The sequence below is a fragment of the Podarcis liolepis genome (genome assembly GCF_965112155.1).
Source record: "Podarcis liolepis genome assembly, chromosome: 3".
NCBI lineage: Eukaryota > Metazoa > Chordata > Lepidosauria > Squamata > Lacertidae > Podarcis > Podarcis liolepis.
The window spans coordinates 125,637,365-125,648,950 of NC_139557.1; the positions used below are offsets into that span (position 1 = coordinate 125,637,365).

Consider the following 11,586-nt stretch of genomic DNA (forward strand, 5'->3'; position numbering starts at 1 on the left):
CGCATGCGCCCTGGCCCGGCCGAGGCGGCGGCGTCGCGGAGCCCCTCCCTGCCTGCCTCTGTCCGTCCGCCCCGTCCGCCCGGTCCGCTCCCTTCCCGATGGAGGCGCTGCGGGCGGCGGGCCGGGCCGTGCTGCGGAGCCCCAGCCTCGCCCGCCACCGCCTGGGCGTCGCCCGCCTCCGCCGCCACCGTGAGTCCCTCCCCGCCGCGGGAGCCCCCGGGGGACTCGGAGGGGGGGGTCTCTGGGGGCCGCCTGCTCCTCCCCGGTGGCCTGACGGGCCCCGCGCCCCTTCCCCGCCTCTCTCCCCGCAGAGCTGCCGGAGTCGTGGTCCGACATGCGGGAGCCGCTGCTGGAGGGGATGGGCTTCGCCCTCAAGTACCTGGGCATGACGCTGGTGGAGAAGCCCAAGGGGGAGGACATGGCCAGCGCCGCCATCCACCGGATCCTGGCCACGGTAGGAGGAGGCGAGAGGGAGACCCGAGGCTCGCAGCAGCAGGCGGGGATGGCCACCAGCTCCCCCCACCCCAGACCACTGACCCTGCTAGCTAGGGAGGATGGGAGTTGTAGGCTCAAGGCAGCTGGAGACCATCGCTGTCAACGTTTCCCTTTTTTAAAGGGAAATTCCCTTAGTCCGAATAGGATTCCTCGCAAGAAAAGGGAAAAGTTGACAGCTATGCTGGAGACCCTGGGTTAAGAGGGGGAGAGGGCTGGCCGTGGCCACTGCTCTGCCTCCACAATCAAGGCGGCAGGATCCCAACTGCTGGAAATCCTGCTCTCGGGTTTCCCTTTGAGGCATCTGGGTTCTCCTGTTTTCTACTTCCAACTGAGCCTGACATGACCAAGAGCAACCAGGGAATCTGGGACAAGATTGGAGGAGTCACGTGCCTGGATCGTTTGGTGCCAGAGAAAACTGTCAACAGATCAAGCTCCTTTTAAGGGCAGACCTACATAAAGAACGTTGCAGCTAATATGTTTGGAAGTAGCTCAGAAAAAGCTGTCTTCTTGAAGGAATGTTGCAGTTGAGGAATCTGTGAAAGTTGGCTGCTTGCTGAGGGTCTCGCTGAAGGTCTTGTTCCCCTCAGACAGACTCACTGGTTTCAGGAGCCACTGGCTACGCATCTTGGTGAAGATCAGATCTGTTCTGGTTTCCCAACCTAAGAAAATAAGCTACTGTAGAGCCAGAATAAAGGGCAGCCCAAATGGTGCCGGGATTGGAAGAAACCTTACTGCATCTGGGGCTTCCTGATTTGGAGAAAAGGGTTTTGTCCTGACATGCTGTCTGCAGGTGTGATGATGAGCACCAGCCTAGATCTATCTTTGAAGGGGGATTGGACAAATCTACGGATAAGGAGATGCCTCCCAGTGGGAATTCGCTGTCTGCAAAAAAATAGAATGTTTCCTGAGTTCTTTCTGTGCTCCAGCCTGCCTCTTTGACAGAATGGGTGCAGGGTGAAGGGGGGAGAGCTTCTTGGAAGTCTGCTAGGAGCTGAGGGCTGGGTTAGGGGGTCTTCTGTGATTATCCAGGAGACCTCCTTCCCCATCTCTACCTTCACTCCTCAGGCTCGGGTGGGGCCCAAGAAATTCCGGAAGGTGATCTTGACTGTCTCCCCACGAGGCCTCTCTCTGCAAGACGCTGAGACCAAGGAGACCATTGAGACCATCTCTATCTACAGGTGTGTGAGGATGCTTCTGCAAGGTAGGGCTGCTGGAGGCCAGGGAGCTGCCTGTCTGAGCCCCTCTCTGCACGGCTGCCTGGCTGAGGACTTGCCTGCTGGCTGGCTGGGCTGTGCACCCAGTTGGGCACTGCGCAAGCCAAGTGAGGGGCAGCCTGCAGGCGTCTCCTTTGGAACAAAGACCTGCTGTCTTGGGGGACGTGGTTTGCTGGGGAGCCCCATCACGGTCGCTCCCTGCTCCCCGGTTCCAGCTTCTGCTGCTTGCAGGACAGGAACATTTTCTGCTCTTCCGGTTTCCGTAATCCACCGCTGGGGCAAAATGCTCTCATTGTGCTGCGTCTCTGCCTTGGCCCAGCATTCCCAGCAACGTGGCCATCTCCCCCGGCCCCCTGCCCCGTCCTGAGCCCTCCTGCTCTTGCCCTGCCAGGGGTGCTTGGTGTGGGGATGCCAAGCGCTGCCTCCTCTCCCGCCCTCTTTCAGGATTTCCTATTGCACCACAGACAAGCTGCAGAACAAAGTCTTTGCCTACGTGGCACAGAACCCCCAGAGCGGTGCCCTCGAGTGCCACGCCTTTCTGTCGCCCAAGAAGAAGATCGTAAGTGTTGCGTTCGCCCCCTGGGGAGGGCTGGGTCCTGCACTTCTCTTTTGGGGTGGGGTTTGCTCGCTGGTTGGCCCCGCAGAAGGGTTCCCCACCTCCCTCCCAGGGCCCTTTGCAGGGCGCTGCCTCGCCAGCTGCCCCGGTCGCCTTCTCTTGCCTCGTGTCGCCCATGCAGGCCCAGGCTGTGACTCTGACGGTGGCTCAGGCCTTCCAGGTGGCCCTGGATCTCTGGGAGGCTGCGCAGGCAGGTATGGATGGTGGCCGTGCCCCTTGCCATCGCGATGCCAAACCCGTGACCTGCTCCCGTCTGGCTTCCTTGGTGGCTCTCCTGCCGCCACCCCCGGTGCACCCTTCTTTCCCAAGGTGGTGGGGTGGTGAGGATGGTGGGGGGCACAGGAGGGGGTCTTCATGTCAAGGATGCAAAGTGCCAGCAACTGGGAAAGGGAGGGGACGCTGTTGGGGGTTTCAGCCTCTGGGCATTTTTTCTCCACCAGGCTCCAGGGAAGGGGAGGGGGAGAAGAAGCCCTCCCTGAGTCCGCTGTGCCCCCCGGTGGAAAGCACCCGCCCGCCTGGCAGGTCACCCCTTGGCAGCCCCCCCTTCAAGACCAACTTTGAGGTACGGTATTGGGAGTGACCTGCTGCCCCACTGCCAGGCCCCCGTGGCTCTCGGGGCCAAGAGGCCCCCTCCCACACCAGCCCCGCCCTTTGTGTGTCAGCGGGGGCTGCCTGCTCTCTCTCGACACCTGGCTTTCTCTGGCCCTAGGAGGAAGAAGAGGAGGACGAGGAGGAGGAGGAGGAGGAAGATCTCAACGAAGCCTTCTCTGGGTAGGGGCCTGTTGGCTGCGTCAAGGTCCCCTGTTGGTTGGGGGGCAAGGCAGTCAGAGGTGTGGGTTTTCTGTTTCGGGGGGGGACACATTGAAGGGCTGCTGCAGGGCTTGTGGAGTAGGAAATGGTCTGGCTGGGGGGGGGGCTCTCCTTGCTGCTGCTGCTGCTGCTGCTCTGATCTTTGTCTCTTCTCTGCCCCAAGCCGCGTAGAGGAGAGGGGCCGCCCCACCACAGGTAACCATTGACCCCCCCCCCCCAGCATGGCCCCGCCCTCAACCTTTGCTCGGGATGAAGGGGTGGGGGAATCCCTTTGGAGGCTTTTCATTTCCCTTCTTCCAGGGGAGGGGGGGTTCCCCTGCATTTTCACATGGACTCTTCTCTCCCTCCCGTCTCTCTCTCTGTTTTTTTCCTTCCTCTTGAGTGGCTCCTCTCAATGCCCTTGTGTGTTTCAGGTGTGGGGGGGCTTGCGTTTGGGGGCTCCCCAGTTGCCCGCTTCCAGTCAGTGGCGGCCTGGGGCTGCAGCCCCCCCAGCAGCTGCCTGCCTCCAGGGACATTTTTCTGAGGCTGCTTCTCCTCATCTTTCTCCTGCCACTCACCGTGTCTTCGCTGCTCATCTCCAGCCTCTGCTGCCCCTTGTCTGTCAGCCACAAGGACCAGCTGCCCCCCCCCCCCCGGGAACCTGGTCTAGCCTGCCTTGGACCCTCAGCAGCACCCCAGGCCAGCCCCTCACCCTGCTGCCTGGGGAACCCCAACAGCACCCTGCAGGGCATTCAGCAGGGGTCCTCAGCCCCAGGACCTCTCCTGCAGGGGGGGGGTGTGCACCAGGCCTCCTCATGGTGCTCTTGAGGCCTGAACATTGGGGGGCAGCATTCAGATTCCCATCAGTCCTCACCCACCCCATATTGAGGAGGGCTGTGTTGAGTGTAGATAAATCCTTCCCTCTGCTGCCCCCCCCCCGCCCTGCCGTCCAGCTCTGGTGGGAAGGCAGCCCCCTCCCCTCCCCACCAGCTGCTCATCACTGCCAAATCACAGCTTTGTAGCAAAAAGACTAGTTTTTAATGTCCTTTTCTAAAGGGAAATAAACCATTTCTACTGTTGTTGTACTTGGGTGTCTTTCCTTGCAGGGGCCTCAGCCCACGGGGGAAAGGGGCAGCGAGTGGCACAGCCAGCCATCTCTGGGGGAGCCCGACTGGCACACAGGGGGGTGGGGGGCATAGCACCGTCCGTCTCCTTCCTGGGCCTGGGGCTCACCAGTCTGGCACCACCTGGAAGCCACTTCCAGAGCTCTTTGGGTGAGCTGTGCCAGGCAGGCCCTTCCCAAGGGGGGAGAAGCAAGCCAAGTGGGCCTGGGGGCAGCCCTTCTGTGGGGCGGCAAGGTGGGCAAGCAGGGGATTCCACAGCTCCCACCACTGCTCTTTGCTGTGCAAGGGGAGGGAGCCTGCGAGGGTCTTCACTTGTTAAAGTAGGTTCTCTGGCTGGGGTGGGGGGGTGTGGGGCAGCAGGGAGGCAGAAGAGGGTCTTTTGCTGCCCAGCTGGGGAGGCGGAGAGCTGCCTGTCCTGAGGGAAGGGTGGGATGGGGTGGCTTGACCTCCAGGCAAAGGGCCCTGAGCTGCTCTCAGCCCCACAGCTGGAGGGAAATAGGCAAATGGGGCTGCAAGCTGTTCTCTCTCTGCCAGGACCGAAAGGCCACCTGCCACTGCCAACGCAGCGCTCTGAGCTGAGCCTTCAGGCCGGAAGCGCTGGATTCCTGGAAGGCGGTGCTGGGTGCTCATGTGTCAGGGGGGGGTGTGTGGGCTCCTCCTGGATGTGGCCAGGGGGAGGTGGTGGGTGGCAGTTCTCCAGCTGCCAGGAGGGAAGGGACCCCTCCTGATCTTGCTGAGAAGGAAGAAGGTGGAGGTGGGCTGGCTTTGGCTGGAGGGGGAGGGCAAAGGCTGGTACCTCCCCAAGAGGAAGCCAAGGGCAGCTGGCAGGAACCCTATAACTGCGGTGAGAGGGGGCAGGTGGGAAGGCCTAGGGGCTGAAGGGAACTCTTGAGGGAGGCGACAAAGTCTGCCCAGCATGGTCTTCTGGGTGGTGGCCCCGCTCAGGGCCCAGTCCAGAGCTTCCATGGTGAAGCTGCAGGGGGCTGGGCGATGTCGCGCCTTCAGCTCCCGCAACGAGGCTCTTCGGATAGTAGCGGTGGGTGGCGCTGCTGCTGCGCTCTCCGTTGGCGGTGGCCCCAGAGAGAAGGGCTGGGCGAGAGGGGCTTTCCGCATGCACTTTGGCCCCGGCGGGCTCCATGCAGGTCTGCTCCTCCTGGGGCGAGAAGAAGCAGGAACTCTTGGCATGCAGGGAAGCAGGAGGCTGCGACGGTGGTGGCAGGCGGAGGCCACGGAGGTCCCCGCGAGTTTCAGCTACACCTCGATGATGTTGACAGAGGGCGATTTCATCTTCTGAAAAAGGGAGAGAGAGGGTCGTGGGAGCGAGCAGGACCCCCAGAGCTATTGGGGGCCCCGACGCCTCCCGCTCCCTCTTGGCCAGGCTGTGCCCCTCCCCCGCAGCTGAACTGCGGCGCCTCCTTTGCAGCATCGCCCCCATTGCCCTGGAGAGCGCCCGGCACCTTCGCTCCTTCGAAAAATGCGTCTCCAAAGTCCCCACCTGTCATTTTCCCTTGCAAGATGGCAACCCGCCCTGGGTGGGTTCGGTTCCGGCGCCCTTCAGGCCGGCTGCTGGCGACGAAGAGCGCTCCTAGGGACCCAGCTCGGCCAAGCCGGCTTCCCCGGAGCCCCGACGGCTCCCGGCGCCGCGCTTTTGCTGCAGCCGCGCAACCAGCACCCGGAGGAGAAGGAGGCGGTGGCGGCACAGGCCCGCTCCAGCCGCCGAGAGCCCCGAGGACCGGGCAGCAGCTCCGGCCCCGCTGTCTCGGGCTGGGCTGCCCGCCGTCGAGCTCCGCCCTGGCCCCCCTCCCCGGCGATGGCGGGCTGAGCCAAGCTCCCTCTTCTCCCCTTCCGAAAGGGCCCCCGCCCGCTCCCTTGCTGGACGCCCCCCCCCCACCTTGCTGCGGAGGAGGCCCCCGGTGGGCCGCTCGGGCGTGCTGTGCTCCGAGGCCGGCTTGCTCTTCTCCTTGTTGTTGTTGGAGTCGTTGTCCTTGATGATGTCGTATTGCTTGCAGAAGAGGGCGATCACCGCTGCGGAAGCAAAGAGGAAGGAAGGTGACGAGGCGCCTCCGTCGCGCAAGGGTCTCCCCCCCCCCCCGCCCCCGCCTTTTGGCGTGCTGGAGTCAGTGGCTGGCTGCTTCCCAGATCTTTTATTTGCGCAAAAGTTCAACACAGCTCAGTCAGAAAAGGGAATTCGCGTTCCGTCGGCCCTGCGCCCCGAAATAAGCATTTCTGCCCAATCTCCCGCGCATCGCCTTGATCCGGGGACTCTTCAGATTCACGGCGATTTTACCCTCTCAGAGCTGTTTCTTCTGCACAATGCTCCTCAAAAGCCACACCCAGACGCCAAGTGCCCATCGGGAACTTGGGGGGCGCCCCCACCATAGGCATCCGACCGGGAATCACAAGCGGAGAGGAGGAAAGGGCTGCGCTTTGCTCAGGTCCTGCTTGCAAACTGGGTAGCCACTTGTTAAGGTGCCCCCGCTCGCTTGGGCCTGATCCTGCTGCTGCTGCTGCTGCTGGGCTCTTCTGACGGAGCCGCGTTCAACGGGACGCGCAAGGCTGCCAGGCCCCTCCGTGCAAAGAACGGTAGCCAAAAGATGCAGCAAAGAAGAAGGAACTTTGGCTGTGCGCCCAGAGACCAACTCCGGGCCAGCGCTAGTGGGATCCTCACACGCCCGTAAGGAACAGAAGCAGAGCGCGCTGGACGAGGCCCAAGAGAGCTGCTTCCCACGCGCCTCACCTGCCCACATGAACAGCACAGCCACGATGATGACGATCTCGCCCGTCTGCAGCTGCCGCTCCTTGTCCAGCCCCTCCATGGTGATGTCTCCTGCGGAGAGAGGGACGCCCCGTCGGGCGAGGCAAGGGGATCTTTTCAGAGCAGCTGGGTAGGGTCTCGTCGGCCCCTCCGCCGGGGCTGCCCACAGGTCATTGAGGGGGCCCCACCCGCCTTGGACGGAGGCACCACGGAGCTTCCTGGCCCCCGGAGGAGGCCCGGGACTGACTGGGGGGAGACAGGCGGCGCTGGAGGGGGACAGGGGCGCCCAGCCGGTCAGCGAGGCTCCGGAGGGCGGGGGTGGGAGAGGGGAAGGTCCCCCGGGGGCGCCTCGCCTACCTTGGCTGGAGCTGTTGGACGGCAGGCGGTCACTCTGCTTGAGGGTGCGGAAGTGGACCCTCTTGCTGGCCTGGCTCTCGCCGTGCAGGCCGATGCTCTGCACCTGGATGACGTAGTCTGCATCCTCGGCCAGGTCCCAGAGCACGCACGCCCGCGTCGTCGTGTTCACCTCCCGGATGAAGCGCTGCATCTGCCCGTCCTGCCTCTGCCGGAAAGGGGGGGGGGCGTCAGAGCGGGTGAGGGCAGAGAGAGGGAGGGAAGAGAACATAGCCCCCCCTGGCTGACAAAGGGGTTGGAGAAGTGAGAAGCAAGGGGGCGGTGGGGCTGCGGGACAGAGGAGTGGTGCGCCCCCCGCCTCCGCCTCCTCCAGCCTCACCTGTTGCAAGATGGCGTAGCCGATGACGACGTCCCCTTCCGGGACATCCCAGGAGACCATCGCGGAGTTGGCCTTGAGCTGGGTGACGGTGACGTTGACGGGCGACGGGGGCCGATCTGTGAGGCAAGCAGGGATGGAAGGGTCACTGGTGGCTGGGCAGGACTGGACTGGATGACCCCAGGGGTCCCTTCCATCTCCGCCTCGGGTTTCTCCTCCCTCCTGGGGGCTGGCACAAGTTGGTGCTGCTGCGGGGAGGCCTTTGTCCAGGGAGCAGCGGCCTTTCCAGGGGATTTAGCACCCCTAGAGACGGAGGGGAGCAGGGCCTGGAAGGCAGCGGCAGCGTCCTTGGTGCTATTATACTGAAGGTGTCGTTTTAGAGCTAAGAGTTATCATCTTGCAATGCAGTGCTTTCGTGCAAGCTGCTTCGAGCTTTAGTTTTTGAAAAACAAACAAAAACAGAACTTAATCTGAAAACGAAAGCCATTTTCCCTCTAAAAGTGTACAAATATAAACGAGACCCAGACAGAGCCGATTAAAGGTTATGAGCCCAGGGCGCTTTATTTGTGTTGAAAAATGGACTGAACACCAAGATGGAAGGGGCTCCCTAGGCCCGAGATTCTGACTGCAAGCTGAAGAAGAAAAACTGGAAACTGGTGGTGGAACGACCTGCTGGTGGAGACAGGACTATTCCTTTGAGTAGGATAATACTGGGTCAGTGAGTTCCAAAGATCAATTAAGAATTGTCTGAAAAATATTGTTCCAGCATATTTTCTTTTCTTATTCTTTGCTCCATGTTCGCTGTGCCCCCCTATTCATCTTTTACTCGGAAGGGCGAAAGGTTGTTGCCTCTCCAAGGGGAAAGAGGGAGAGTGGCTCAGCGGAGGGGGAGAGCCTTGTAGGGAGCCGTGGAACAAGGAAAGACCCTCCATCCCGCAGAAACACCTGCTCCTCCCAGGGCTTCACCTCCTCCGAGAGTTTCCACATTTGGACTCCGCAGTTCGCCTTCTCTTCCAGCCGACCTCCCCGCCAGTGGCGCCTCCCGCCCGCTCAGCTGTCACAGTTGCGCTCTCCCGTTTCATCCGAGTCCTGGCAAAACCGCGCGCCCTGGACTCCGCTTGGTCCCCTGGCTGTGCCCCCCCTTCAGCCACAGAGGCCCCCTTTCTTTGGGGGAAAGAGGCAGCTGGTTGCCTCCTGCCCTGGCTGCGCTGCCCTTTCCTGCCCTCGGCCACAGGGCCGCTCCCTGCCTCCAGCTCCCTCTCCAGAGGAGACCCGGGGTGGAGAGTGAGGGGAGGCAATGAGCCCTCCAAGGATCTCCTTCTGCTCCTGCGCCATTTCTGCAGTTGTATTCTAAGCCATTCACCTGAGAAACGTCTGTTTTGAGGGCACCAGGCAAGAAGCAGGAGGACCATCTATTTGACCAGTAAACGAATAAATGTATTTCTTGGAACTCTGCGGGCTTGACTGCCAATAGGTCCCTCTCGCCATACCTGCCTGGTTTCAGACTCCCCGGGAATGGCAGCTCCTGACAACCACCTACTTTCCTTGCAAGCTGCACTTACAACTCCTAGGGGCCTCGGCTCAAAGTCAGCTATTGTGCGTTATAAAGACGGGCCCCGCCAAGCAGGGGAGTCTGGGGGGCGGAAGCCCCGGGTGGGTGGAGAGAGGTCAAAAGGTGTCCCTCCTCCAAGCGAGGGAGCGTCGGGCCCCTCGTCTTGGGCAGCTGGAAGTAAAGCAACAGCCGCCGGTTTGGGGACGGATTCCGGGCAAAGCAGGCCAGACTGAGGGGATCGTGACCGTGCGTGGGGTGTCTCATGGGTCAAGTGCGGTTTGGGGGCGTCGGGCGTCAGAATGGGCCAGAGTCACCTTCTCCTCGTGGGTCAAGGGCAGCGGAGTGGCCGCAGGGTGCCAGGAGGTGCCCCCTGCCAAGAGACCTTTGCCACTTCTGGAGAGGAGGCGGAGGCCGGGGAGGTGGGCAGAGGCTCCTTCTCACCCAAGCGAGGCCAGCTGGCAGCCGCGGCCTTCCCTGGAGCCAGGCTTTTACTCTAATGAAATTGGCCGGGGTTCCGCTCGCGGCTGCCGGGAACAAGGCGCTGCGAGAGGGGCCCGAGCCTGCCTTGGCCGCGGCGCTGCTGCCCCGATCCGGCTGCTTCCGCGGGTAATGGGCGGCCAGTGACGCAGCCGAGCCCAAGAGACCCCCGCCTTGCCCACCCCCTCCCTCGCCCTCCGACGGCCCTCGTCGGGTGCGGAGCAGCCCGGGTTCAGCACCAAGGCCAGCGGCCCGAGAGGCGGCCAGCCGGGCCTGCGCTTGTGGGGAGAGCGCGCCGGTCTGGGGCGCCGATCCTGACCCCCGGGGGCCTTTTCTCTCCCGCCTCCCGCCCCGCCCGGAGCCCCGGCACTTACTTGCGCGCACGAGGCACAGGTCGCAGCTGACCAGCACCAGCACGGCCGCCGGGCTGAGGTACCGGGCGGGGAGGGAAGCCATGGCCGCGGACGGGCGCAGCACTTGCTCATGGAGCCCGGCGAGGCGACGGCGAGGCTCCGGGCGCTCAGGGGGCGGCCAGCGCGGGGCCCCCCGCAGTCTCCGCCGCAGCGGCTCCCGCCGGACGGGTCAGTGCCAGCGCCGCGCTCCCGGCTGCGGAGCCTCCTGCTCTTCCGCCGCCTCGCGGCTCCATCCAGCCGAGGAGCCCTGCCCAGCGGCCGAGGCCCGGTTCCGCTGCGGAGACTGCTCGGGCGGCGGCGGCGGCGGCAGCAGCAGGAGAGGCAACGCGGTCCCTGCAGCAGCACCAGCCGCGCTCCGTCGTGGAGACCGCCTGCCCGCCCAGCGCCGCCCAGTGGCGCCGCCTCCGCCTCGCCTCCCGCCAGGGCAGCAGCAGCAGCTGCCCCGGACCTGAGTGGCCGCTGGCCGGAGCCCGGGAATTCGGGCAACAAGGAGCCCCCGCCGACGTCACGCCCCGGCCAGGGTCGAGGGGGCGCCCTATGGGCTTATTTTGGGGGGAGGCGCGGAGTAAGGAAGAGCCGCGCAAAGCAGAACCGAAGTTGCACGTGGGGAAAGCCCTCCGGGATTATGGGTGGGGCAGGGAGGTTTGCAGGGGGTTGGACTCGATGACCCTTGCGGCCCCTTCCCGCTCTGCCCTTTTGGGATTCTGTGACGTCATTCAGCCCCAAGAAGAGCGGGATCCGACTCTCCCCCTTGCCATCTGCATGCGAGAAACGTCGCTCCCGTGAGGGGGGGGGGGTACATTTGCCAGGTCCCTCCGCCCCCGTCCAGGACCCTCCGGGCTGCCTCTCGTCACCGGCTCCACTGACGCAGTGGCGTAGCGTGGGGGGTGCCAGGGGTGCCAGCCGCACCGGGCGCAACATTTTGGGGGGCGCATTTGGCCGGCCCCCCTCAAGGAAGCGGGAACCTCTCCAAGGCACAGCGTGCCGTCGGTAGAGGGAAAAAGCCGAGCAGCAGCAGCAGCAAAGTCGGGAGGAGGAGGAGGTGGAGCGAGCCTGCTAATTCCTTGCAAAGTCGGGAGGAGGAGGAGGTGGAGCGAGCCTGCTAAGAATTCCTCGCAGCTGGCCATCCAACCTCCAGCGAAGGAGGGCCCCGCTCCACCTTCCGAGGGAGCCTGCTAGGACCCCCGGCTCCCTGCAGGTGGCTCACAACCCCCGCTAGCCCGGCCGGGGCTCGGGGAGGATGGGAGCCGCCTGCTGGGCTGGCACAGCTGCGTGTGAAGGCGCGGAGGGAGGCGCTCCCAGGGCTGCCGGCGGCCTTTCCCCGCACGCGAAGGAGCAAGGGCGGCGGCGGCGGCGAGGCTGCGCAACAGCCGCTGCGTGAGAACGAGCTCTTGCCCAGCCCGGGGGACGATCCGGAGGCC

At 63.7% G+C, this 11,586-nt stretch overlaps 2 protein-coding genes across 3 annotated transcripts; one reads left to right on the top strand and one right to left on the bottom strand.

Moving 5' to 3' along the window:
• Positions 1 to 38: 38 nt before the first annotated feature.
• LOC310703580 (low density lipoprotein receptor adapter protein 1-like) lies at positions 39 to 4,199 on the top strand. Of its 2 annotated transcripts, XM_083495957.1 has the most exons (9): positions 39 to 189; positions 312 to 454; positions 1,561 to 1,673; positions 2,154 to 2,268; positions 2,447 to 2,519; positions 2,766 to 2,887; positions 3,035 to 3,096; positions 3,299 to 3,330; positions 3,549 to 4,199. In XM_083495957.1, exons 1-9 carry the CDS (start codon positions 99 to 101, stop codon positions 3,656 to 3,658), a joined length of 861 nt encoding a protein of 286 aa, XP_083352083.1. In that variant the 5' UTR covers positions 39 to 98; the 3' UTR covers positions 3,659 to 4,199. The 2 variants fall into 2 exon arrangements, with proteins under 2 accessions (XP_083352083.1, XP_083352082.1); XM_083495956.1 differs by lacking the exon at positions 3,299 to 3,330.
• On the bottom strand, positions 4,130 to 10,522 carry FNDC4 (fibronectin type III domain containing 4). Its single transcript, XM_083495959.1, has 6 exons — positions 10,127 to 10,522; positions 7,727 to 7,842; positions 7,351 to 7,555; positions 6,976 to 7,065; positions 6,130 to 6,263; positions 4,130 to 5,528 (listed from the first exon to the last, which is right to left on the bottom strand). Exons 1-6 carry the CDS (start codon positions 10,206 to 10,208, stop codon positions 5,490 to 5,492), a joined length of 666 nt encoding a protein of 221 aa, XP_083352085.1. The 5' UTR covers positions 10,209 to 10,522; the 3' UTR covers positions 4,130 to 5,489.
• Between the last annotated feature and the right edge of the window lie 1,064 nt (positions 10,523 to 11,586).